The 26,823-nt window shown below is 38.5% G+C and overlaps 1 protein-coding gene across 1 annotated transcript in view; it reads right to left on the reverse strand.

The window, feature by feature from the left end:
* sh3bp5a (SH3-domain binding protein 5a (BTK-associated)) overlaps positions 1–25,497 on the reverse strand; it is a 29,242-nt gene extending 3,745 nt beyond the window's left edge. Inside the window, 4 exon segments of the mRNA XM_083523748.1 lie at positions 433–597; positions 20,525–20,653; positions 23,896–23,958; positions 25,009–25,497. Of these exon segments, the coding sequence (XP_083379874.1) occupies positions 433–597; positions 20,525–20,653; positions 23,896–23,958; positions 25,009–25,089 (438 nt within the window). The 5' untranslated portion in view covers positions 25,090–25,497.
* Positions 25,498–26,823: the final 1,326 nt, after the last annotated feature.

The raw sequence follows: 26,823 nt of genomic DNA on the forward strand, positions 1-26,823 counted from the left end.
CTATTTGTGCTATTTACAGTGATGGAAAGAACACTGAAAAATCATATTCAAGTAAAAATGCAATATTTCTTCCAAAATATTCAGTGTAAGTAGAGTAAAAGTAAATACTACTCAAAATACGAGTAAAAATAGTAGCCCTTTTAAAAGTCTGTGTGGTGCGAGTTTTCTAGGCGCGATTTGATTGGACGGGAATAACGGGACTGATTATTCTCCTTAGCTCTTATTCTCCAATCACCACTGGCAGGAAAAGAGTCGATACAGCACAAAAAAAGTGGTCAATCAAAATAAATACACAATTCCTGAGAAAAACTCAATTAAACAAGTGTTTGTGATTCGTTTACACACTTTACACCACTGGCCATTTATAGCTGTATATCAGCAATGAGATATCTAACTGTAGTCCTACAGTTAGCATTGTGTGTCCTGTCTCACCCTGTGGGTGGCGTGGTTGAGCATCTCCTGCCAAGCCGAATCGAACTGCCGGCTGTCCTCTTCCAGAAGCCTCTCCTCAGCCAGAGCGATGGTCTCCTTGGCTGCTCGTAGGATCTCTATGGCTCGCTGGAACTCCTGAGTGGCCTTCTGAGCTTCCACTTGGGCCTGTGGGAGATAATAACATGCTGAGTGTCAAAAAAAGTCTATGGGGGGTGGTGTTTAAACATGCCCACTTCTCTAAAACAAAGCTATCTGGCTTATCTTTGCAGAGGAATGTGGTTGGAATTTCCTGGATCCCCCTTGCACCCCTATATATATATATATATATATATATATATATATATATATATATATATATATATATATATATATATATATATATATATACATAAGTGCTGCGTTATTTAATGAAGTGTTCATGCTAAATGTGATGTTTATGTACTGAAATGCCTCAGAGTGGTTCTTGAGATTTTCACAAATGATGTAACTTCTAAAAAATGTAAAACCATAGAAGTTTTTCTCCTGCTCAAAGCCTGAGGCTGATCCAGCACCATGCTCCACTCAGCACGGAGAGATATGACTCAGGATTGATGAAACCCCGGCACAGAGCCATGGAGAGAGAGTTCGGATTCACTTAAACCCCATGTCTCGTTCCTAGCTGCATTAAATCTCTAACCAACCCGAAAAATAAATGCGATTCCTTTCTATCAGCTCATTAGCATTTCAAAAAAGGCTGCTCACACTTTCGTCTCAGAAGTGCCTCAGACATCCAACATCTAACATCCAACACAGCTTCAAGGAGGATTTACTGATTTGGGGTGTGGAGCTTTGGCTTTTCCTGCCTTGAACTTTTTCTGACAGTCTTCATGCAGCAACGCTTTTACAAAAATGTATCCAGTTCTTACATCGAATCTCATATAGATTAGATTGGATTGGATTAGATTAGAATGGGGTTATAGGGTTGGGGTATAGGGTTGCAAAGGGTGGAAAATTTCAGGTAAATTTTAGTAAACTTTCCATACCTTTGGAAATATTTTAAGTTGGAAACTTACCTGGAATTAATTAGAAATGTTGGAAAATGTATATAAACTGATTTAATTGTTTGTTGATTTAATTGTTCGTTTCATTTTGTTGCACAACAGCTCACACACAGCGCAAGAATGTTTTAAATATAAATATATGTAATTCACATAAATACTCGCTGAGATGGACATTTTTTGACGTTCAGGATTGAAGTATTGATTAGTGTTACGTAATGATGAGGAACACACAGTGAATTTAGGGGGCGTGGCCTCAGTGACCCTGCAGTAAGTGTGCTGTGGGCATTTGATTGATAAGTTGATCTAGTTGTTTTAAACAAAAGTTGTTTTTTTTTTTTACATTTGCAGTCCCTGTTATTAGCTAAATTCCCAGTTTATTCCCATTAATTCCCATGGAAAGTTTCCAGTCTTGTAAATTCCAGGAATTTTGCAACCCAAGTCTTAGTTAAAAAAAATTAGATGATCGCTGAACAAATTCATTTTAACGGCACTAATTTACATGCAATTAGTGCAGCGCGCGTTTGTGTTTGACCATTTTTATAAAAAAAAAAAACCTCCGGCTATTAAATCCGTCCGTGTGGAAACATAGCAAAAGTTCCGTCCTGATGATTTACGTAATTTAAAACACTATAATTACTTTAAAACATTTACAAGAACATTTGTCCTCATGCTCCATGTTGAGTTTGGTTTCATTATTAATAAACATACATTTGCATAAAGAATCAATATTTGTCTCTGCACAGACAAAACACTTAGTACAGATAAAAATGTGCGATTAATCCTAAGTGAACTCGTGCCAATTGTTTGATTATTCGCAATTAAATATTTTAAGCAAATGACAGCCCTAATTATATTACATTCAATTCAATCATAGGCATTTTTTTCCCTAAAGGAATTATGTTATGTTGCTCTCTGGTCCACTGGCATTGTGTAAATCCTTGAAGATGAAGCCACTAAACAAATGTAAGCTCTTGTTCATTGACATAGGAGACTCTTTGAACAAAGTGACCCAGAGATGAGCTAGGGATGTAATACCATGGATTTGAGTGGGTTACAACACAACCGTACACACACACTACAGTACAGTCGCGCTTTGTTCGCTCGGAGTCGCGGCGCCTCCAGCAGAGGCATTATCATATAATCGTGACCTTTAATTCTGTAGAACAATACACACTCTACAAGATTATTTCCCTGTCGCTACTATTTGCCCTTGAATGAAAACGGAGCCTCGAGGTTGCCATGTCTGGGTGACAAGAACAACCCAATGTCTAATAAACTTCAAAACCTACTGCAATACTCAGCATGTTATTTTCTAAGATATAAAATTCCTAGAATGCTCTCATACAATTATCAGTACCCACTTCGTTGGGTTACTGCACTTAATTCTAATTTCACACACACAGTGCACATACACACACATCATGACTCCAGTTTATCTAGTAAACTATAAATCAGTATTTAAGTTCAACAGCAGACCTGGCAACACTGGCACAAAACACAGTGTCAGACTCGATTTGTATGCATGTGTGTGTGTGTGAGTGTGTGTGTGTGTGTGTGTGTGTGTGTGTGTGTGTGTGTGTGTGTGTGTGTGTGTGTGTGTGCGTGTGAGTTTAGAATAAAGTGCATTAACAGGACACGTGGCTGTATGACTATCAAGCTATTGTAACTAAAGGTGTAAGACATGAAATACATGTAATGCTGAAACACACTTCTAGCGTTATGTAACACACACACACACACACACACACACACACACACACACACACACACACACACACACACACACACACACAGGCTCTACCAGTCAGGCCAAACACCACACACTGTAGCTGTTTAATTAACATTACACTCCTGCGTAAGATCAGCTGCCTTTTCAAAATGCTTCAGTAATACCTATGGATTATCCTGGCACTTCAAAAATGACCAAATCGTCACCAGTAATTTGGCTGGAAGGTCTTTTATTTTCGCTCATCTACGTCATCAAACCACCAAGAACTGACTATAAACCAGTGCGTGTTTTCACAGCGGTCTCAGTAAACACACTTAACATGAGTGAATGATGCCAAAGGGGCCTGGTCCTGACATTTTCCAAGGTTAAGACTTAACAAACACGGTTTATTTGGCACAGAAACAGCCTGAGAAAGTCTATATGTGTACAAATGCCGGATTTATGTCATATGAGAATGACTAGAATGACCAAATCCTCGTGCCTGGAAAAAACCCCACTGGCGTCTGAGTCAGGAATGTCTGTTTTAGAGACATGTAGTCAGAATGACTGACTTACGCTCCTAATACATTTTTCCCATAAATATGTGTTAAATTATTCCAAATATTCTATTCTCTTCATTTCATAGCATTTCTCTCAGTTGCGCTGCTTCTAGTAGTGTATGTTTTTATGTTTGTGTTTCTATCCAATCAGATTTCAGCCATCACATGTTGTCAGGTTCAAAGAAATCTGCATTGAGGCCTTTATAATAAACAGTGTGGGCACCTGTAACTTCAGATACATGAGGAAAAAAATCTGTAGCCAATCAGATACAATACAGTAACATCAGCATTTTCCTTTGATTGGACGGTCAGAGAGCGCACTAGTCAGTCTCGTAACCCGCATCTGTAGCAAACTGCGCAAGCTCAAATATATTCATGTGGATTTAATAGCTAGTTTTTATTCTACAACAGCTGGCAGAGGAGAAGAAGCTGATTTGGACGCAAATACACGTACATGTACGACTTTGCTGGCTAAAAGCTGGACAAAACAGATCAAACCATTAGATGAATTTACACAAAAACACACAATTTGCCTTCATTTTAAATCCCCAGGAAAACCTAATGAAAAAAAGAACCGAAACGCAGGGAAAATCTGGGGACATTTTATGAGGTGAATATCTGTGCTTCTGCTAGAGATGATGTATTTGGGTGGTGCAGCTGTGGCTACAGTGAAAGGAGACGTGTTGAATTGTGTTTCATTGTGTTCCTTGCTTTAGTGATGATGCTCATTCTCCCTGTATGAGAATCCTGTCTGTGATGCAGCGCTCTGTTCTACTGCGTTTCTATTGGCCGTGGGTTCATAATGATGGTAGGGGGTAAAATGCACGGGCCACCACTGCACCTTAATAAATAATGATGTAGGATCTTGTAGGATGTGCCATTTAATGCAACAAGATGTGGATAAAAAAAGCATAAATTTGTTGTAAAAATCCATAAAAAATGTAATCCTTGGGAAATTGCTGTATTCTAAGAGAAACAAAACACTTGTAATGCATAAACATGTTCAAGCTGAAACGATCCTGAGAATTTGCACATGACCCGTCTGTTTAACTTTATATGAACAGCTCTGCTCCTTCACATGCTCTCGTACTGTCAAGAACACGACCTCTTACTGACCTGGGGCCTGGTTCATTTCTTTTTTTTTTTTTTTTTTTTTTTTACACAAAATGCAAACACAAAACGGTAAATGACGTTCTCACGATAATAATCTGATTCGTCCGACCACATCCTACGCGCATTTCGCATTATACGATTCCAACTAGCATGAAATCAGTTCCCAAAGAAGTTGATTATTTATTACACACCCATGTTGTTTATTCAGGATCACAGCAGCAGGTGAATAGAGTCACATTCTAATGGATTTATTGTTGCACGTGAGAATCCAAACACATTTTGAGCATTGAACATCTATTGAGTTTTTGCACATGCGCAATACAAATTGTGTTTCCGGTATGAATCAAGAAGCCACAGTCAATGAAAAAGCTACTAAAATGACATTTATTTTATTACTGTACACCACTGGAGGCACAGTGAGGATTGAATGTAGTCCGTGACCTTTTCCATCAGCCACTGCACCTCCATGTCACAAGTCACATGCAATATTTAATTAGTGTCATTATTATCCTAATCCTAATTCCATGTTCCTCACAGTCCTACTTTTGCTACAGTATGTCTCATGTAAATTAGTGGTGTTTTTTTGTTTGAGCAATAAGAAGCAATAAGCCTCACCTTCTTTAACACATTCACTGTGAGACGTCCTGCATCTATTTTTACCACCTGAAGCAGTTATGACTGAGGTGGAAAATGCTTGACACGCAATGACACCGGAGTGTTGATTAACTCGTTCACAGCTGACACAAAATAAAACCTGGTCCCAAGAACAAGAGTGGAGAAAGCAGTCTGGGGTTTCGAAATACAAAAAAATTATTAAATGGTGAACAGGGTCTAATGCTGTTATTGACCCTGTTAAAGTGTCAGATTCTTGTTCTAAACAAGGACAAAGGTTCAAACAAAATGCAGACGTATGATGTATTATACACCAAATACACTCCTTTTGTATAGGTTTCTAAACGTTTTTTTTTTTTTAATATGGCCCTTATTGATGTCATGAAGGGCGGAATTCCTTGTATCCTTGAAGAGCGTGAACACAGCAACCAGAGCAAGAGCAAGAGACACCCCCATCACCGCGCTTCGTTCGGTTACGGAAGTCGTCGCAGCACTGCACAGTGACTCGCTCGGGAAGAACGGGAAGAAGTGTGTTTTTGGATGTGAGGGAAGAAACATTGTTCTTACCATATAGACACGTCCTGCTGTAGTCGTTGTTGCTGCTGTTGTTGTTTTTGATGTTCGATTTTAAACTCGGGATTCAATTCGGGATCAAATATACACGATCTAATTGTTAGCGTAGTTCATTTGAGACTATAAAGTTTTGGTTCTTGCTTTATTCCAGCACATGCTCGTGACTCTGTAGCCTCCGGGAGCTCGACTCTTCGGAGAGATGAAGGATGCATTACTACTCTGTAGCTATTTTAGATTAACATGAGATTAACCAAAACTATGTGTATCATGACCTCTCTATGGTTTATATGATGCTTAATGGTGGTGTAACTTTAACTAGAACACGATAATCAACCAAATCACAGAATCGGGACATGTATCTTTATTTTATTTGTTAATTGATGATCCCTTTTTGAAAGTTCGCTTTGCTACTTTGTTTTCTTTTTCCTTGACTTTGATTCATTCTGGCATGTTGAACAGGCTGTTGTGTTGATCTTGATTAATGCAGTATTGAGGGGTATAATTTGTATATTTTTAGAAAATAAAACCTTTACAAAAATCAACTGTTTTTGGCATTTCAATACGTGTGTCTTGGTGTTGAGGACTAGTGTTCGCGATATCTTTGAGCCTGAGCTCAATATGAGTCAAGTACTTTTCAAATCAGATACTCAAAGTCATATTGGAATTGGTGATTTTTAACTTGTATTGGAGGAAGTCTTGCAGTAAGGTATCTATACTTTTACTCAAGCATGATTTTAAGGTACAATTCTGGTTATAAAATATGTTTTTATATAAAAAAAAAACAAAAAAACAGATGGAACCCGTAGTTCCAAAGCATTAAATGTTGGAAATTCTTTAAAATCCTGTTTGCAGAATGAATCAATATGCCACAATTTTTTAAGAGGAAAACCACCCAAGCCCTTCCTAGCATATGACCCACTTCCTAGTCCCTGACCTATTTCTGTACTGCTGCCAGTCTGCTCAATATGAGTTCATTCACCTCGGAAATAAAGAGGAAGTGGACAATCGGTTGCTCCTAAACACAGTCAGCTTCATGCCAAATAATTACTCATAACCTTAACAGTGAATAGGAGTCACTTAATCTCTGACATGACGTTCGTTGCGGTGAGCGAGAACATGAGAATCCTGATGTACTATTACTGAGGAAATGCCTTTCGAAAAACCATAATAGCATCTTCAACGAGAGAACGGCGGCCAGAGGGAGAGAGAACGCTATACACTCATTACTCGAGATACCGCTCTGTAGCATCGAAAGGAAACCTGAAGATTCTGAGAAAACCCACAAAGAGAACCACATCTAACTGATCTGTCCAGGAAGCAGCATCATTTCTAGCATGCTGAAGGGGGTAGCTGAGGAGGCAGTGACGTCGACATCGACACAGAGATCCCCCTTGCAACGGTCAAACTGAATCTACTTTAAAGGAAAATTATGTAAATTAGTTATGTTATTATGTATTTTTTTCATGATATAAGTATGGTGATATATATATATACAGAGAGAGAGAGAGAGAGAGAGAGAGAGAGAGAGAGAGAGAGAGAGAGTGAGTGAGATATATATATATATATATATATATATACACACACACACACAGTACAGACCAAAAGTTTATATATATTATATATATATACAGTACAGACCAAAAGTTTGGACACACCTTCTCATTCAAAGAGTTTTCTTTATTTTCATGACTATGAAAATTGTAGCGTCACACTGAAGGCATCAAAACTATGAATGAACACATGTGGAATTATATATGGAATTATATACATAACAAAAAAGTGAATTGAAAATATGTCATATTGTAGGTTCTTCAAAGTAGTCATCAAGAGAATACCAAGAGTGTGCAAAGCAGTAATCTATAAGCAAAAGGTGGCTACTTTGAAGAACCTACAATATGACATTTTTCTGTTGTTTCACACTTTTTTGTTATGTATATAATTCCATATATAATTCCACGTGTTAATTCATAGTTTTGATGCCTTCAGTGTGACGCTACAATTTTCATAGTCATGAAAATAAAGAAAACTCTTTAAATGAGAAGGTGTGTCCAAACTTTTGGTCTGTACTGTATGTGTATATATATATCACGTACATAAATATTCAGACCCTTTGCAACAACACATAAAAAATGATCTCAGGGCCTCCCAGTTCTTGATCGTTCCTAAGATGTTTCTACACCTCACCTGGAGTCTACCTATGGAAAAGTGTATTGGTTGGACATGATTTGGAAGGCCTCTATAGAAGGCCTTACAGCTAGCAATGCAGATGAGGTCAAAAGAACTGCTTGCAGAGTTTAGAGCTCAACTGCTTGTTGGAAGGCTGCAAAAAAAGATCATTATAATCTCAAATGGATGTGTGGTGTAACCTGGTCTCTTCAAAGACATGGTCGCATTGTGAAAACAATGCGATGTGGGAAAAGAGCCTTAGTAACAGAGGTGACCAAGAACCTGATGATCACTCCGACTGAGTGCTCCAGAGATCCTGTATGAAGATGGAACAAACATCAGTGTAGCCCTCCACACATTTGAGCTTTATGGCAGAGTGTTAAGACAGAAACCTCTCCTAAGTGCAAAACCCATGAAAGCCCTCTTGGATTTTGCCAACAGGCACCTGAAGGACTCTCAGGCTGTGTGGAACATGATTCTCTGAGCTGATGAAACCAAAATTAAAATGTTTGGCCTCAGTTGTACACATTATGTCTGGAGGCAAACAGGCACCGCTCATCACCAGCCCAAAACCATCTCAGCAGTGAAGCATGATGGTGGAAGCATCAATAATAACCTGTTCCACAGCGTTCAGGACCTCAGTCTGGGCCGAAGGTTAACCTTCTTACATAACAATGACCCTAAGCACAAAGCCAAGACAACACAAGAGTGGCTTAGGAAAAACTCTCTCTGTGAAAGTCTTAGCGTGGCCCAGCCAGAGTCCTGACTTGAACCCTATTGAACATGAGACCTTAAAAAGTGGCTGTCCACCTGAAGGTCCCCATCCAACCTGACCCTGCTTGAAAGGATTTGCGCTAAAGAATGACAGAAAATCCCCCAATCCAGGTGTGCAAAGCTAGATTTTTTTACAATGGTGGCTCCGATAATAAAGGGGAGGTATGATGGGGTTTGAGAGAAAAAGCAGTGAAGCATTGTGTCAGCTATGAGAAATAAAGTGTGTGTGTGTGTGTGTGTGTGTGTGTGTGTGTGTGTGTGTGTGTGTGTGTGTGTGTGTGTGTGTGTTTGTGTGTGTGTAAACGAGCATGAACAAATGTGTATGCATGCCTTTGTCTTCCTTTTCCTCTGTGTGTTCAGCAGGAAACACGCAAGGCCGATCTGGGCTTGGTCCACTGGTGCAGTGATGGTCGAACTACACTGTATTTTACAAACAAAAAAGCCCTCTTTAGGAAATGGTCATATTTTTATTTTGGTGAAAAAACAAACAAACAAAAAACCCTCATAAAAGTGTGTGTGTGTCTGTCTGTCATACAAGGTCACATGGCATGAGATTGCGAACGGATATGGCATCACTTTAGAAGAGGAAATTCAGTTTGCACAGTATATGTGTGTGTGTGTGTGTGTGTGTGTGTGTGTGTGTGTGTGTGTGTGTGTGTGTGTGTGTGTGTGTTTGACAGAGTTAAATAAAGACTTACAGAAACCCAGTTTGCATGAGAGGAAAGAGTGTGAGTGTGAGTGTAAGAGTGAGAGAGAGAGAGAGAGAGAGAGAGAGAGAGAGAGAGAGAAGACAAATTTTCTTTCATTACATTCTGCTCATCTGGTGTCATCTAAAATTAACTGGAACACTACTCATATGCATCAATGCACACATACATTTTCATGCATGAACATGATCCAGAAGCACCACCGCCTTCTCTGGGCCGAAGCTCATTTAAAATCTATCTAAAAGTGGAAAACTGTTCTGTGTCCAGACAATTTCCAAATTGTAATTTCTTTTTGGAACCCATAGACACCATGTCTCTGGACTAAAGAGGAGGGGGACCATCTGGCTTGTTACATTCGGAAAATTCTGGGCGGTTTGTACAACAACATCCTTTTTTTTCAGGGAAGCCCTTGCATATTTGAGCAAGACAATGCGAAATGCTTGCTACATCTATTACAATAGCATGACTTTGTCGTAGAAGAGTGATGAACTGGCCTGCCTGCAGTCTAGACTTTTCACCATTCGAAAACATTTGGCACATAATGAAATGAAAAACACAACAAAAGACACCCAGAACTGTTAAGCTGTATGAGACACGTATGGGACAACATTCCTCTCCCAAAACTTCAGCAACTGGTCTCCTCAGTTCCCAGATGTATACGGACAGCAGACATTAAATAAAAAATTATTATTTACATTTTGCACAGCATCCCAACTTTTTTGGACTTGGGGTTTATATGTACAAACACTATAAACTGTATACTGCAATCTCTTCATGCTTTCTCACTCTTTCTGCACTTATGCTGATGTTCTTTTTGGTACACATAGAGTTATACATCATTGATATCTATAATATTAATAATTATAAATACGATGAAGATTTCTATCATGAGACAGGACGGAGTTTCCGTTGTTAGCCGATTATAACGTTTTCCACCAGGAGAAAAGTGTTCAGAACTTTCTGCTTTCTTGGTCACATGACAAGCTCTGATTGTCTCATGACAATCTCTAAAATTGTACATTTTGGAACACATATCAAGCCTACCATGAAGCATTGATTAAATATTAATAAATATTGAATTAATCTCAATTTATACATTTATTGAGGATTTTGTTTGCATATCTATGACCTATGCGATCAACTGAAGACTCTTGAATAAGCGATATCCAAGAGATATTCATCTGCAGCCAGACAGAGGGGGAAAAACAGAGTCACATGCATGTAACCTTATTCAGGATCTACATATGAAGCTGTCCAGGGCACAGTTAATGTCAATCCAGACAGACTGTTGCGTAAGTAAACAGTGGCCTGTGATTGGTTGAAAAGGGGGAGGTGACGTTCGAGCCCCTGAGTGTGAGTGACAGCTGCTTGTGTCCAGAGCCACCTGTTCGCCTGTGTAAGTGTGGACTCTACAGAGACGGACAGGTGTTTGGAGGACTCAGCAGAGGTCAATCACACAGACACACACTAGGTGGCCTTCTCACATATTATGGCTTTTATTACATATTTTACATAAGTCATGCAGGACTTTTAATTTAAATGAACAAAATACATCTGGTGTCCGTCTTTTGTGTTTGCTCACAGCATTTCCTGATTAATGTAGGTCTGATGTATTTGCAAATAAATCAGATTTACAGCCAACCGCATTGGCAAATTGGTACCACCAAAGGCAGGTATTATATTTATGGATGACCATATTTCCAGCTGTAAACAAAATACATTCACTTAGTAAACCGTAAGTGAAATAATCCAAATGATGATTTAAGATTTTTGAAATTTGCAAAGTGCATTTCTCAAGCGTTTGTTCAAACAGCACAACACAAGCGATCTCTTGCAAAAACCTGTACTTTTCTCAAAAGTAAGTATTTCATGCCTTTTTTTTCACTGTTCACAGTGACATGTTGTCAGTATGATGGCAGACAATTTCAGAGTTTCCTGATTACAATGATTGAAAATGCACAAGGCTGAATTTCTTCTGTATGACATCTATGAACTTCAACAGCACAAATGAACACATTATTATGAACACTGTATGTACTGAACAGTAACTTTTACTGTACTGTAATAGTGTCCGTACATTTCCCGGTTGTTCATCCAGTTTCAGAAATTGTAATTCTGTGTTTCACTCTGTCCCCAATTAAAGGTTCACCTATTTTAGAAAACTCGCCTTCATTATTGACATTCAAGATTCATCTGAACAATTCATCAATTCAAGAAAACTCATATTTAACAGAAATTTAAGCTTGACAGATTATGACAACTTTATCCATTATCCTATTGATAATGTAGGAAACAGCAGACACTTGTACACAATCGAGAAATTCATTTTCGCACAAGTGACGACATGATGTGGAGGTTGAACAAGTAATTTTGAGAATTTCATTTCTGATCTGAGAAACGTTTTAAAGCAACTGAGAAAAGCTCTAATATTACAACAGTCAATTTGATTAAAACGGATTAAGTTTTTCACTTTTTCCGTGCAGCATTTTTGCAAAAGCTTGGACAAGATCTTAATTCATTGAAATGCACACTCATGATGCGTTTTATGATGATATGCAGTAGGTTTGTGTGGCATTTTATACATTGGATACTGATAGTGGTACCGCCTTTTAACTGCATTTTTGTGTTTCTCTTTCAGTTTTACTCGTTTGAGATTCTTACTGTGACTATCAGGGACAAATACCACCTGCAAAAATGTACATGCAATTGTGACTTTTCTCTGCGACTTTTACCTGCAGCACACCCACACACAGTGCATGCACAAAACCAGAAACCAGCAATATGCTTCTATACACACAGAAACACATACTCATTTCAGATACTCTTAATTGTGTAAGCACCGAGCGTGAAAGAGCGTTACACTCTAACATATATGATAGAGTGTGAATGATTACGGCAGGATGTGGCTCTGTACTCTGTGTAAAGCTAGTGCTTTAGCCACTCAAATGAACAAAAATGGCTGACAAAATCTAAAAATGTTTGTAGGTCGGTGAGGAAACAAGAATCAGCTCGGTTTCTGAAACGGGTCTTCTCTTGTGAGTCATCCCAAATCATTTTTGGAATTTCGAAGACTGGAAACTTTACATGGAAATTAACCGGAATTAATTAGAATGAACGGGGAATTTACAAAATTTCCGGTAAGCCAATAACAGGGAATGCAAATGTAGATAAAATACAAATCTGGCAGGATAGTTTTGGTTAAAACAACCAGATTTTATGTAAATTCAGTGGAATTTTTCACATCAATCACATGAACACAGCATACTTACTACAGGGATACTTAAGCCACGCCCCCTACATGCACTGTGCATTCTTTTATCACATAACTTCACATATCATTTCTTGAATCCTGCATTTTATATGATACAGTTTATATAGATTTCCCCAAATTCTAATTCATTTTTTTAAACTCCTGGTAAAAAACATTTTCCACCCATTTACAACCCTAATCTAAAGTCAGCCCCAATTGCTGCTTCATACGTTCAGAGTTCATGTCTTACTGTTCATGTCTAACTGCTCGCACCATTCTAGCTGCTAAAATGTATACAGTAGACATACAGATGCTGCAGAGATGCAGCCTCAAAGCATAATGCTGCCCCCACCATGCTCATGCTTTACTGTCAGTAGGGTGTTCTTTGGACGATGCTCTGTATTGGCAACCTTTGTTTTGTCAGACAATAACACATTTTCCCACATGGTTTTTGACTTCTTTGTAAAAACGTCTTCTGCCACCTTACCCTACAGCTCAGACTTGTGCAGAATACAGGAATGCACATGAAAATAGAGACCAGTTCCTGCCAGAAATTCCTGTAGTTCCATTAGTGTTGCTGTTGGCCTCTTGGTAGCCTCCCTAATAAGTTTTCTCCTTGTCCTGTTCAACCTTGGCGAGTCATTCTGATCTTTGCAATGTCTCTATGGTGCCACATTTTCTCCACTTATTGATGATGGTTTTGACAGTGTTCCAGTGTACTTTCTCCTGATCGGTACCTTTGAACAAGTCTCGCAGTTTCTATGGCAACTCTTTGTGCCCCATAACTCTTAGTAGAACGCAACTCCAAATATTCTAGCAAATACTACAGCAACAGCTGACTTTTATCTGGTTTTAATCATATACCTTTATAGCAGTCACCAAATGAGCAGTTGTGGTTTAAGAGCCTTGCTCAAGAACCCAGCTGTGGCAGCTCAGTGGTGCTGGGAATTTATAACCTTTCGATTTCAGGTTCAATGCTTTAACCACTGAGCTACCATAGTTCATAGTTTGGTGGATGATCACATTAAAGAGGTAACAAGTCTGACATATATTTTGCTTTTAATTTTGTCTTAATACTTTAAAAACCTCAATTTCATGGGGGTGTATAGACTTGAAATATCCACCCTGTATAAAAAAATATACATGTAAGCAACTAGCATGACTAAATATTAAGAATTATATACATATTTTTATTTTATACATTAAAAAGACCACAGTTATGGAAATAAGGGCTTCATTTTACAATATTTTAAATACAGCATACATATTTATGTCTCACACTCATTTCCAATAGCATTTCCTTCCCTTTTTCTCACATTTACAGCAAGATGTTTGGAGATCTTGGCGTATTTTAGTCAACAAATACATTTTATGTCCCTTCACAAGACAAAATACATAAAATCAAAGACGATCTTAAGAAATCTTAATAAATAGAATATAAATCCATGGTCTTATCTAATGTGGTGTTCTGCCCTATTTACTAGAGAAAGGAGTCAGATTAGTTAAACTAGAAATTTTGTATTTTTACTTATATATTAATAATGCTGGTTGATGTGATCATTGTAGAATTCAGGTTTGAACCTGGATTTTGACACAATCACCGATTTCTCTCTGGGTAAATTTTCTATTGGGGATCTTTGTGTAAAGCTTTTCTGTAAAAGCATAAAACTATGCATTAAACTTTTAAACTGCATTGAATATAAAATAATATCTAAGATTTGATCTACGTTTATAATGTCAATGTGTGATGGTTATAGACATGATGTGATTATGAGAGCTAGTGTTGATCAGAATACTGTTATTTATAAAGCACAATAATTCACATTCATTACAAATGTGTGTGTGTGTGTGTGTGTGTGTGTGTGTGTGTGTGTGTGTGTGTGTGTGTGTGTGTGTGTGTGTCTGATGCTGAAAACCACTGACTGGTCAGCAGTTTGCTGTCAAAACAATCCTTCAGTCGTCACTAGACCTGTTTTTCCCACAGACATTTTACAGCTTTCTGGACACTTACAGTGTTTTTATTACACACAGTAAGTGAAGTCACAACAAGGCATCAGAAATGAAAATTCGAATACTTTTTTTTTAATATGCAATATCTATCTATCTATAGCAGCTGTAGCATGTGATTGTGTCGACACGTTTCAGTGCGCAGGAAAAAAAGAACTGAAATCTGTTGACTTGAAATAGTAATAATGGTAGATTGTTTTTTTTTATGCAAAGGATTGCATGTAACAGTACAAGAGGAGGGACACGGGACAAAGTCAAAAGCCTTATCTAAATATTTAATTCCGATCTAACATCTAAAAATCAGCAAAATGTAAAAAAATTATTATTACTGTTCTTGGGATTGGTGGTATCAATGGGCTCGAGTAGCTGAATGGACTAAAAATACTCCTTTAATACTCGAACCCTTAATTATAGTAAGAGGTGGTATCACAAGGTTTCGAGACTAGCTCTGTTTGCAAGAAAGTACTTTATTTATCTACGTTTACACACCATCACCTTCAAAACAATCCCCATGCACATTAATACAGCGCTCCCTGCGTTCCTGCCACTTCTGGAACGTGTGCTGGAAGTCGTGTTTTCAAAAGCACCTACTGCGATTCGCGCCGGATCTCCGCAATGGTGTCAAAACGGTGACCTTCAGCTGATCATCTTTTCAAGAAGGCCAAAGTCTGCAGGAGCCAAATTGGGCAAGTAGGGTGGGTGCGGAAGTGAGATCACGTTGTTCCCAGCAAGAAAGACGTGGTAACGCAAGTGGTCAGAATTGCACCGGTTGCACGGATCCCGATGTACAAAAGACGATGTCTTTCGGCACACTGACTTATGAAGGCCAGTGCTCCCTGTGACTGTGCGTGCAGCCTTGTGCTGCCATCTATTGGCATGCTACAAAACTAGTGAAACTCGTGTATACATTGTTTTTTTTTCCGGTAGAATGTAAAGTCAAATTCTGGTCTGTGGTAATAGAGATAAAGTAATAATGCATGATAAAAACTATATCTGTGACCAAACTAAAAACAAGATTGATCTTGAAGTGGGGGGTTTCGGCCCTAAGTGACTTCCTTTTTTTTTAGTATGTTAAACACTACAGTTTTGCAGGCAGACATAATTTTTAGAATAGATGTGTCTGTGTGTGTGTATGTGTTAGACAGAGAGAGAAAAAAAGAGTGGAAAATGGGTTGAGGTCTGAGAAACCACTTTATCATTCACCCCTGCAGTCTATGACACAGATAGATTAGAGCGCCTTTACCTCCGCTGCAAACCCATATACATGCCGCAGCACGTCTGCATCGCCTCGACTGATCCTGTAGCCTTATTCATAAATCTTATTCTCATGCTATTTATTAATGACAGCATTAATCTGTCCATCAGGACCTTTTCCCATAGATCCTGTGTTGGTCTCTTAAAACATACCCGAGAAAAGCTTCTGACTCTTCAGTATCAAGATTTCATTCTCTTTCTTCTGCTCTTCCATATTCACCAGTGAGAGGATAAATACGCATTTGGAGACTAAGAACTCATTCGTAATCTCGAGACGGACGTCTTTCTTATTTTCGGGTTTGAAACCTGCAATCAGAAGCAAATCCTGCGACACAGCATGACAGTTTCACTAATTAACACCAGCATCTTTCTATATATAGCACAACCAAGCACATGCTCATCTCTCTCTCTCTCTCTCTCTCTCACACACACACACACACACACACACACACACACACACACACACACACACACACACACACACACACACACACACACACACTTGTCCAATTATCCTTGTAAGGACCTTTCATTGGCGTAATTATGAATGCCTTGTCTATACCTTTAATTTAACCCGTGTCTTAACGTCATATGCAGTAGGAATCATTTAAAAGCTGTTTCATGACCTCCACAAGGTCAGATATCCATATCCTTGTAAGGGTTGTGCATCAGCATGAGAGTTAACGGTGTGATTTTAAAAAGTGTGCTTCAGATACAAGTTGGCGTTTGTATCACGTTCTATAGTTTTTAACATAATTGCATCGGTAAAAAACTATTTATTTGTATATAATTACCAGAGGATGCGCCATAATATTATTATTTAAAAAGCGACCAATAATTTGTGTCCAATATTTGATAAGTAGATCGATTTCTCGTCGCTAAAACGTTTCTCGAGCACGTTCTCTCAGCACCGCTGCTGCTACGTGAATATGACGTATCACAACACTAAGAAGACAGAGGCGTGTCCTGAGAGTCACAAAGAATACAGATTAACATGGCAGAGGTAGAGCTGCATCTTCCTGGAGACTAACGTGGTTTTATTTCATCTTTTTTTCTTTTTGCACTTCAAAGGCGTGTTTGTGAAAGGGCCATGCGTTAGAAGTCAGAAGGCACTCAAGTAAATTTATGATTTGTCTGAACCAAAGAAATAAAAAAGTTAACTATCTGCACCATATTGAAATGCAATATGTTGCAATATTGCAACCATAATTTTTCCATTGCATCGTTTTTTGCATTGAATCGCGTTGTGCTAAATCAAATAGAATCGGATCGCACAGTGAATCGTTTTGCATCGCTGCGGTAGCTGCTTCATATGTGTATTTAATGTATCGTATCGTTGGCTACACATCGAGATGCGAATCGTGTCGGCGTCAGTTATAAAGATGCACGCAAGCACAAAAACACTAGGTCAGAAACCGCTAAAAAAAATCCAAACAAAATGACTCTCGTCTTAAAGCGGAGCAGAGCTTCACCGAATCACTTTCATCCTGTGGAGCCTGCAGCACTGCTCTTCATATTTTCAGTTAAAAGGCTGTAAATCTACTTCGATTCGCTCCCTAACAACACTCTTTCCTTCACTGGCACTTTTCCAGGGTTCTAAAGCTCAAGATAAAGCTCCAGGGTTTGATCCTGAGCTCGATTCACTCTCTGTGTGGAGTTTCACATGTTCTTCTCACGTTCCTCTCCTACTGAATTCCATCAGTAGGGGGACTGGCTATGCTAATTTGCCCCAGGCGTATTCCTGCCTCCTGTTCATTGTTTCACTACTTATAGACTCCTAGAGGTTCAGAAACCTATTTCTGTTTTGCTAACAAATGAACTCTGCATTAATCTGCACGCAGCGGTTTTTTCCCTCCTAAGGGGGCCATGTGCAGATGCTATGTTAAGCGATGGGGAACAGGGTAAGCGGGGTGTCTGAGGAATTAAAGTAAAAGTAGAGCGAAACTTTTTCGCCAAAAGTGTCGTCTCAAGCAACGACCTAAAGCTTTATAAAAACAGATCCTTCGAATCAGACCTGTGATTATAAAATGCGGCGCATTTCCGCATTTTCAAAATGGGAACAGAATTTGCCTCATCACGAATAATCTCTAGTCAGAAAGCATACCAGTTGTGAAACAAGATGGTCAAAATGTTTAGTTATGATAATGCTGATTCACAAGGCTGAATTTCTTCTGTATGGCATCTATGAATTTCAACAGTACAAATAACCACATTACTGTATGTCGCATATCAATCACAAGAAACCGAACAGGATTCACACTTTCACTGTACTGTACTAGAGTTCGCTCGTTTCCTCCTGGTTGTTCCTCTATTTTCAGAAATTGTCATTTTTGTAGTTTCGTCACTTGAAGGTTCACGAGATTCACCTTTGACATATTTTAAAGAACCAGTTGATGATTGGTTGATCTGATGCCGTTCACTCGCCTTCATTAGTGACATAAATGTCACCACATTAATTTTAAGTAACTTATATATGCTCGGGATCTGAATTGCAGCCAACTGCTTCTACAGAAACCTATTTCACAACTTCTAGAAAAATCAGATTCATAATTCAACCACAATTTTCATATCATCACATCACATCACATCCCTTAGCCGGAGGCCACTGCATCCTGGTTTCAGCCTCAGATGTTACATCCATCTCTCTTAGAAGACTATAATAAACCACAATGGTTAGAAGGCCAGAATGGGTAAATGTAGAGCTGTTGATCTAACACAGTGCCCTCAGTTTTATATGCATATTATATATATATATATATATATATATATATATATATATATATATATATATATATATATATATATATATATATATATGCATATATGCATATATGCACATTCCCTGCACATTCCCTGCTCTATCTAAGTACTGCACAGAACTGTCAGTCATCACATTATCTGTATATGTTGCACTCTCTATCATACCTGACACACAATACTGTCATTTGCACTACCATGCACTCTCACACTTTATGTACATTACTGATCTGTATCCCTATTTAATACCCACACTGTCTATACTGTCTCACATTGTCTGTATTGTCTTGTATTGTCTTGTATAGTCTGTTTTTGTCTTGTCTTGTCTGTTTTGTCATGTATAGGTTTTATTTATGTCTGTACTTTTGAGAGTCACAAACAGCTGGAACCAAATTCCAACACACTTGGCCAATAAACCTGATTCTGATGAAAGTGACAGTTCTTAGCTGAGGAAATTACTGATGGGAAGATTGGATCATTTTAGTGACTTGGTTCTTTGAATCTTATTCATCAAAGTAAACGAATCTTTTTTTTTTTGTCATTTAGTTCATTTCATTCCTTTAATACTTTAACCTGCATACCGTCTATGGAAGTCATGTGACAAAAGAACAAACTAGACTAGAATAGATGAGAGATGAACTACTCGATTCTGTTTCCTGTACATAACCGACAGAGATTTGGCAATGCTTTGCTCATGCATGTCCAGTAGAAAACAAACGAATCACTTTTTGAGACGACTCTTTCTTCTGAGTCACTTTAAAGACTCGTTCAAACAACCCAACACTAACACAAATGTAAAGTATCAAATTATAGATAAATAAAATCGATATGAAACTGTGTAGCTTTTTATACAAACTAAACTACAATAGCTATAGATATCAAAAACAGATTCTCTATAAATGGTGTCACAGCTTTGCAGTTTTCTGGCAACCTCGGTCCTTCATGTCTAATTTCATTTTTCCAAAATATCCATCATGTACATGTAGGTAGGTTATGTAACATCCGTTCTGACCCAATGTTCTTGTTTTGAAGAAAACAACAAGGTGCAAAGGAACAAAGCAGCATTACATTGTTCCTGCACTTGAATCTGTACTTTTCTTAAGATTTTACTTCATAAAGCATCACTGCAAATCTTTATAACTATATGTTTGTAAAGTCATAAGGTTGACAAATAAGTCAATCGAAAATCCTAAACTGGATCAGACGTGACAGGCTGTTTATGGAGCCAGCTAGCTATTAGCACCCAGCTAGCATGCATGCTCCTGTTATTGTCGTGCTAGCTAAAAACAGAGAGAATACAGCTGTTCCGAATTAGCCGTAGCTACTGTTTTGAATCAGTGGATTATCACTGAATAGCATTAGTGTGCAGTCTGGGGCCAACACGTTTTTCTTTTGTGACTCATTCTTTTACTTTTACTTTCATATTTTTGTGTATGCAACTGGAAGAGTTTCGTACTTTTCCTCGCTCAGCTTGACTCAAGCAGTTTAGAAAAATGAAAGAGCTTCAGATTTGGTTGTGTGTTTGCAGCCAGGCTCAGACGGGAAAGACATATTTCAGGAAGTGGCCGTACCTGTCGAGCTACTTTCCGAGCCTCCCAGTACGGCTTGGAGTCTTCCACGGCTTTGCCGATCTTTTTGACCTGCTCATTGAGCTTCACCGTGGCTTCCATGAGGACAGAGCGAAACTTCTGCCTGGAGTCCTGATAGATACAGATATATAATTAGATTACCATTCAGTGATTTGGATTTGTTTTAGATTAGTGAATTGCCAATAGGTCAAGTGGCTTTATATATATAATTTTATTCCCCCTCCCCAATATTGTCTTTTGAAAAAAAAATACATCAAAAAATAAGGACCAGCTGCTCCAACGTCTCTCATTACAGGCATCTGTTTTACAATAATTCAGTTTCTCATTGTACTATAAGTTTCATTAAACTAGAACTTAATTCATTTGGCAGATTACAGAGTCATATTTTTTATTTTTTCTGCATTATGAAGTCAAGTAAGTCAAGAGGATCTTCAGTGCAGTTCAATTCAAGGTTATGTGTAGAGCACTTTTAACAATATGCATTGTCCCTATGCAGCTTTACTGAAAAATATAGACTACAAATATACATTTCTAATGAGCGAGGGAGTGGAGACAGTGGCGAAGGACAAAAACTCTATGAGATGACATGAACCAAACTCCAAAAGGAATCCATCCTCATCCTCAACACCGAATGTCCATTTATTATATTTCTATCATTGCTGAGGTTATTAGCTGATCACTACTGGAGACTAGAAATCAAATGTTCATGGCAGACGGTCGCCAGTTTCTATAATTACAGTTTAAAGAATACATCTTAATGGTTCTTCTTTAACCTTCCACAGAAACAGATTTGATTTTAGATCATTGAGAAATGTTAGCATGCATTCATTTTGATGTAGGGTTATTGCTAACATTTGCATGAGGTTGGCAGCATTTTCAGGTACCCACAAGTCTAAACTGAGGCTAATACAAATTAGCTTAAGCTAACATTAAGGTCAAACTTTAGCATATGCTAAACAAGCTTACCATAACCAAATTTAGTATTTAGTCTGAGGTAATATTTGGTTCTGAGGTAACTATTGCATGGGTAAGCTAAATGTACCACTATTTTGATGTAAAACTGATATTTGAGATTATTTGTTATGTAGTAATGTGAAAAAGTGCCGTACAAAATTGTAACAAGTCAATAAACTGTAGTAAGCATTTAAATATTTAACATTAGAATGACGAGCAAAGAAAAATGATGTAAAAACTCGTTATAAAACCAATTTTTCCAGTTATGTAGGCACCTCACTGTCATTTCTATCTACCATCTGCCATGTTTTATTACAATCTTAATTTTCCTCTCATACAGAAGGCAATTAACCCGATCCTCGAGCCTGTACACACGGCGTGAATCCCACAAACAGAACTCCTCATTTGTCCCACACTGCCTGTGCTATATGTTCATGTGACGCCTTTAATCTATTCACAGCAATTCTAAAAAACACTTCATTGATCAGGTTTTGTGCTTTCCTGAAAACAAACTGGTTCGTGTCTATAATAATTCACAAGGAAGTAGTTGCATGTAAATCCTATAAATTCCCCTCTGTGATAAGGAATGAGCTGAATGGACAATAGGGTGAGTTCCCTTTTGAGTCTGGTTCCTCTCAAGGTTTCTTTTACATGCCATCTCTAGGAGTTTTTCCTCAGCACAGTCATTAATAAGAAATTCAGCCTTGTGCATTTTCAATCATTATAACCCAAACGTACATCATCTGCCGTCATACTGACAACATGCCTGAACATTTTTGACCATCTTGTATGTGAACAATGACAGAATGTCAATGAGATGTCAACCTCCTTTTCAACTACTCTAGAAAAATCGCACAAATAATGCCAAGGGTGTTGTGGCGAGTTAGAATCAGGAGTTTCTTTATTTTTTATTCCTCTCAAAATGTTCTGCCTGCTGTTGAACTGATGCTGAACTGTATGTTGGTGATGAGTAAATACACCAAGCACCAATCAAAACAAGTTCAAAACGATGCGTGCGGATTGGTGGATAAAACTTAATTGAACTGAACTTTTGTTTCCTATAAATGGCAAGTTATAAAATCAGGCTTCACACACTGGGCTCACTTATATTCACACTCTTGATGTCACCCAAATGAGGATGGGTTCCCCTTTTGAGTCTGGTTCCTCTCAAGGTTTCTTCCTCATAACATCTAAGGGAGTTTTTCCTTGCCACAGTCGCCACGACTGCTCATCAGGGATAAATACACACCATTCACCTTGACTGCTGATTTCTGTAAAGCTGCTTTGAGACAATGTCTGTTGTGAAAAGCGCTATACAAATAAACTTGACTTCACTTTTCTCTATTGTTTTGCAGGCTGGTTCTTCTCTAACTGCCAGGTGATGCCATAAATCTGACTTTAGAGACTTCTACATCCTCTCCCATGCCGCCTCTGAGGTCAGAGTTAAAGAGGCTTTCTCCGATCTTGGCTCTCACGGACGATCTATGGGCCGACTGCATAATTCTACCCTCCGGCCCGTATCTAATGAAAGGAAGCACGGTTCGAACTATTCAGAGAGGATACACAGATTTTACAAGGGTGTCTCTGTTTAGAATAAACTGCTTCAGATCAGCTTCAGCTTTGGAGCATTTGAATCAGTCTTAATATTTGCAAACCAGCAAGCGCATTTCTCAAAACAATTCGTACAAACAGCACAATACATTGGATTTCTTGCGAAAGCATGTACTTTTAAATTTTTTTATCCTTAGTCCATCTCTCAAAAGTAAGTACACATTGTTTTAAGAAATGCACTTACTAGTTTGCAAATATTAAGAGTGATTCAAGAAATGCTCCAAAGCAACTGAGAAAAACTGTAATAGAAATTTTAGCGTGACAGAAGACGTGTAGGAAACAGCAGATGATTGTACACAATCAATGAAATGAATGTACCAAAGCATCCGCAATTTGTTCTCGATGCTCACAAGTGACGACATGTTGTGCAGGTTGAACAAATACTTTTGAGAATTTAATTTCTGATCTGAGAAACGCTCCAAAGCAACAGAGAAAAACTGTAATGCACAAAAGAACCCTGACCAGACCGAAGCTCCTGATCAGCACTGTTTTTTTTTTATTATATGGAAACCTAATATATTTTCTTGTCCACATGATGAATGAAACGTCTGTCTATGATTTCTCCTCTATTCCCTGCAGAAAACATCCTTCAATCTTTCTTTCGTCACTTTCTCTAAACAAACACTTAGGACTGGAATGATCTTCTCATCTACTGCTTTTCCACGGAAATCGCTGCTTCCTGATTTGCACGGGATTTGCAAAACACACAGATAAACGATTTCCTCTTCCTGATTCAGACAGAGAGCGCCGGGCATGAAAACTGAGGACTATATCAGGCAAAGACCTACCTCCAACTCGGTCTCCCATCGATTGATGTCATCAGTAGATTGATTCAGTTTCTCCAGCTCTCCCTGTTAATAGAGACAGAAGGAATGAGAATTTCTCAAGCGGAAAGGGAAAAGTACGTTGGAGTCCAGAACATCTGGAAACTATTTGAAAGGAATCTAAGGAACTATCCAGGCCCAAGCTGACCTCAGCAGCCACTCCAGAGTTATCAGTTTATTTTGTTGAGGAGGGTGGATACATGTAAAGAAAAGGTCTTTTTAATAGCATTACTTAAACAAAGCTACTTTAAACCTGCTTGGTTGAAGGAGCTACCAGGAGCCAAAACCTAAATTACGTCCCAGTTTTATTATTATTACAATTTGTTAAAAAATAAATGCCAGTGGGAGGACTGGCTAAACTAAATTGCTCCTAGGTATGATTAAGTGTGAAAATGTGTGTTGTATTATGAGTAGATGTTTTCTCCGATCTACTATCGGAAATCTTTCTTTTCTATCAGCACTCAGAAATGCTCTAACAGTTTAACCAGTTCAGCCCATGCCTTCTGAACTGGTAGCTTGACTTTCCTGCAGGTCTGTCAGTGTACCTTCAGCATGCTTGGAGAACATCTACATCTCCAAGCCGCTCAAACATGTCTTCTGAAGTTCCTTCTGAAATTATTTGGGGTTTTCCAGGTGAGGGGGAAAACTGCGACCCACAGAGTACAGTCATGTAATGTGTGTAAAAGCCAAACGACCACAATGCAGTCACCGTGTGTGTGTGTGTGTGTGTGTGTGTGTGTGTGTGTGTGTGTGTGTGTGTGTGTGTGTGTGTATGCCAGGTAATAAAAAAGCACAAAACATCATGAATGAGATTTCACGCAGATCATGGAAGCCAGTAATTCATTAAGTAATTGAGATTTGTTTTTTTCTAATAATAATAATAATATTATTATTATTATTATTATTATTATTATTATTATATAAATCCTATAACAATAGTACTCTAGTCAACCACACCAGAATTGAAAGACCTGTTGAGGACCAGCTGATTAATTAAGCTCTGTTTACATACAGTATGATCATGTGGAAACATCTGGACCATGCGTCCAGGTTTCCAGGATTATGACGTCACTATACCTGAATTCTCGGGTCAACTTCTTCGTCCCTTGTAGACTCCGGCTCGTCGTCGGATTTATTTTCCTTCTCCGTGTCATCCATGTCCACTCAAGACAGTCACACACACATAAATACACACACACTCACACACACACACTCACGCCCCACAGCCCGGGTTTGTAACGATTTCGTTCTTTAGATATCTTCAGGTTTATCTTCTCTTCTTTCACTCAGCTGCTCTGCTTCAGTTCGGTCCTGAACTCCTGACTGCTGAACTCCTGAAACCCCGCACTGCTGATCAACAACCCGCAACTCCTCTCACCTTCTCCTACAGGCATTTTCACCCAACAAGCTCCGGGAGGAACTGAGCTCCGGTTCACTCCTGCTCTCTGACACTCAGAAGGAGGAGGAGGAGGAGGAGGAGGAGGAGGAGAGCTCCGAGAAAAGATCAGAGCTTGGAGAGAGTGCAGGTCTCTACCTCCCCCTGCTGACCAAAACACACTCCAACACACACACACTCCAACACACACACACACACACACACACACACAGTGACGCACAGAGGGCAAAAGTAGAGATATTCATGTTTTAAAAGACTCTGGTGAAAGTTGAAGTTCTGACTGCACTTTTTAGTAAAGAAGTTTGGTCTCTGATATGTTCTTCAGGAAAAAGTCATTATTACTACCTGTTTTAGTGTCACACTGGTAACTGAACCTCACATCCTATTAATATATTAATACAAAATCATTTTAAATGTTATGTAATGAATGTATAGAGACTGAACATCTACCATAAAGAGCACATGATGATGATGATGATGATGATGATGATGATGATGATGATATTCAGGTGATCAAGAAAAATATTGATCATGTCACCAAATAGATTAAAACTAAAGTAACGAGTCTGTTTTGAAAATGTAAGAAGTGGAAAGTACAGATATTTGTGTAAAAAGTTGAATAAGTGAAAGTAAAAAGTTAATAAATATAGAAATACTAATACCAGAAAAATCTACTAAAGTACAGTGACAAGTATTTGTACTTAATTACTTTCCATCTCTGGACGACAGCCACAGCAATACATCTATCTATCTATCTATCTATCTATCTATCTATCTATCTATCTATCTATCTATCTATCTATCTATCTATCTATCTATCTATCTATCTATCTATCTATCTATCTATCTATCTATCTATCTATCTATCTATCTGTCTGTGTCTGTCTGTCTGTCTGTTTGTAGTGGGTTTTGTGTGCAGGTCTTGTCTTGTGTTTTATATATTTGTGTGCTCACAATGATTTTGCTCTGCAACGTACACACTAACTGGGGCGACCTGAAAACCCACTTAATACAAGTTAAAGTTACATTTCAGCCCAAATCATCATCATTCCAGATATAAAACTAAAATAAACTTTACACCATAACAGGTGCACTGATCACATTTACCTGCGTCATGTGTCATAGGTCCAGTGTCCAGTCAGGTACGGAGAAAATCTACAGTTAGTCAGTCTGCCCCACACACACACACACACACACATACACACACACACACACACACACACACACACACACACACACACACACACGCACACACACACACACACAGGGTTAGTATTGAGATCAGCACATTTCTACATTGTTATGGTGTCAGTCTTGTGCCAGATGCTATTTAAACTCGACCCACAGAGCTCCATGCAAGGGCTGAGTTTCTAAACAGTGTGTGGCAGGTGCTGAAAACACTTTTAATCCCAGCTACAGCAGAGTAATTACCTCTCCCTCTCTACCTCTCGCTCTCTCCTTTCTGAAAGTTGTTAGAATTGTCTGGTATAGATAGA

This window comes from Silurus aristotelis (genome assembly GCF_946808225.1).
Source record: "Silurus aristotelis genome assembly, chromosome: 21".
NCBI classification, from domain to species: domain Eukaryota; kingdom Metazoa; phylum Chordata; class Actinopteri; order Siluriformes; family Siluridae; genus Silurus; species Silurus aristotelis.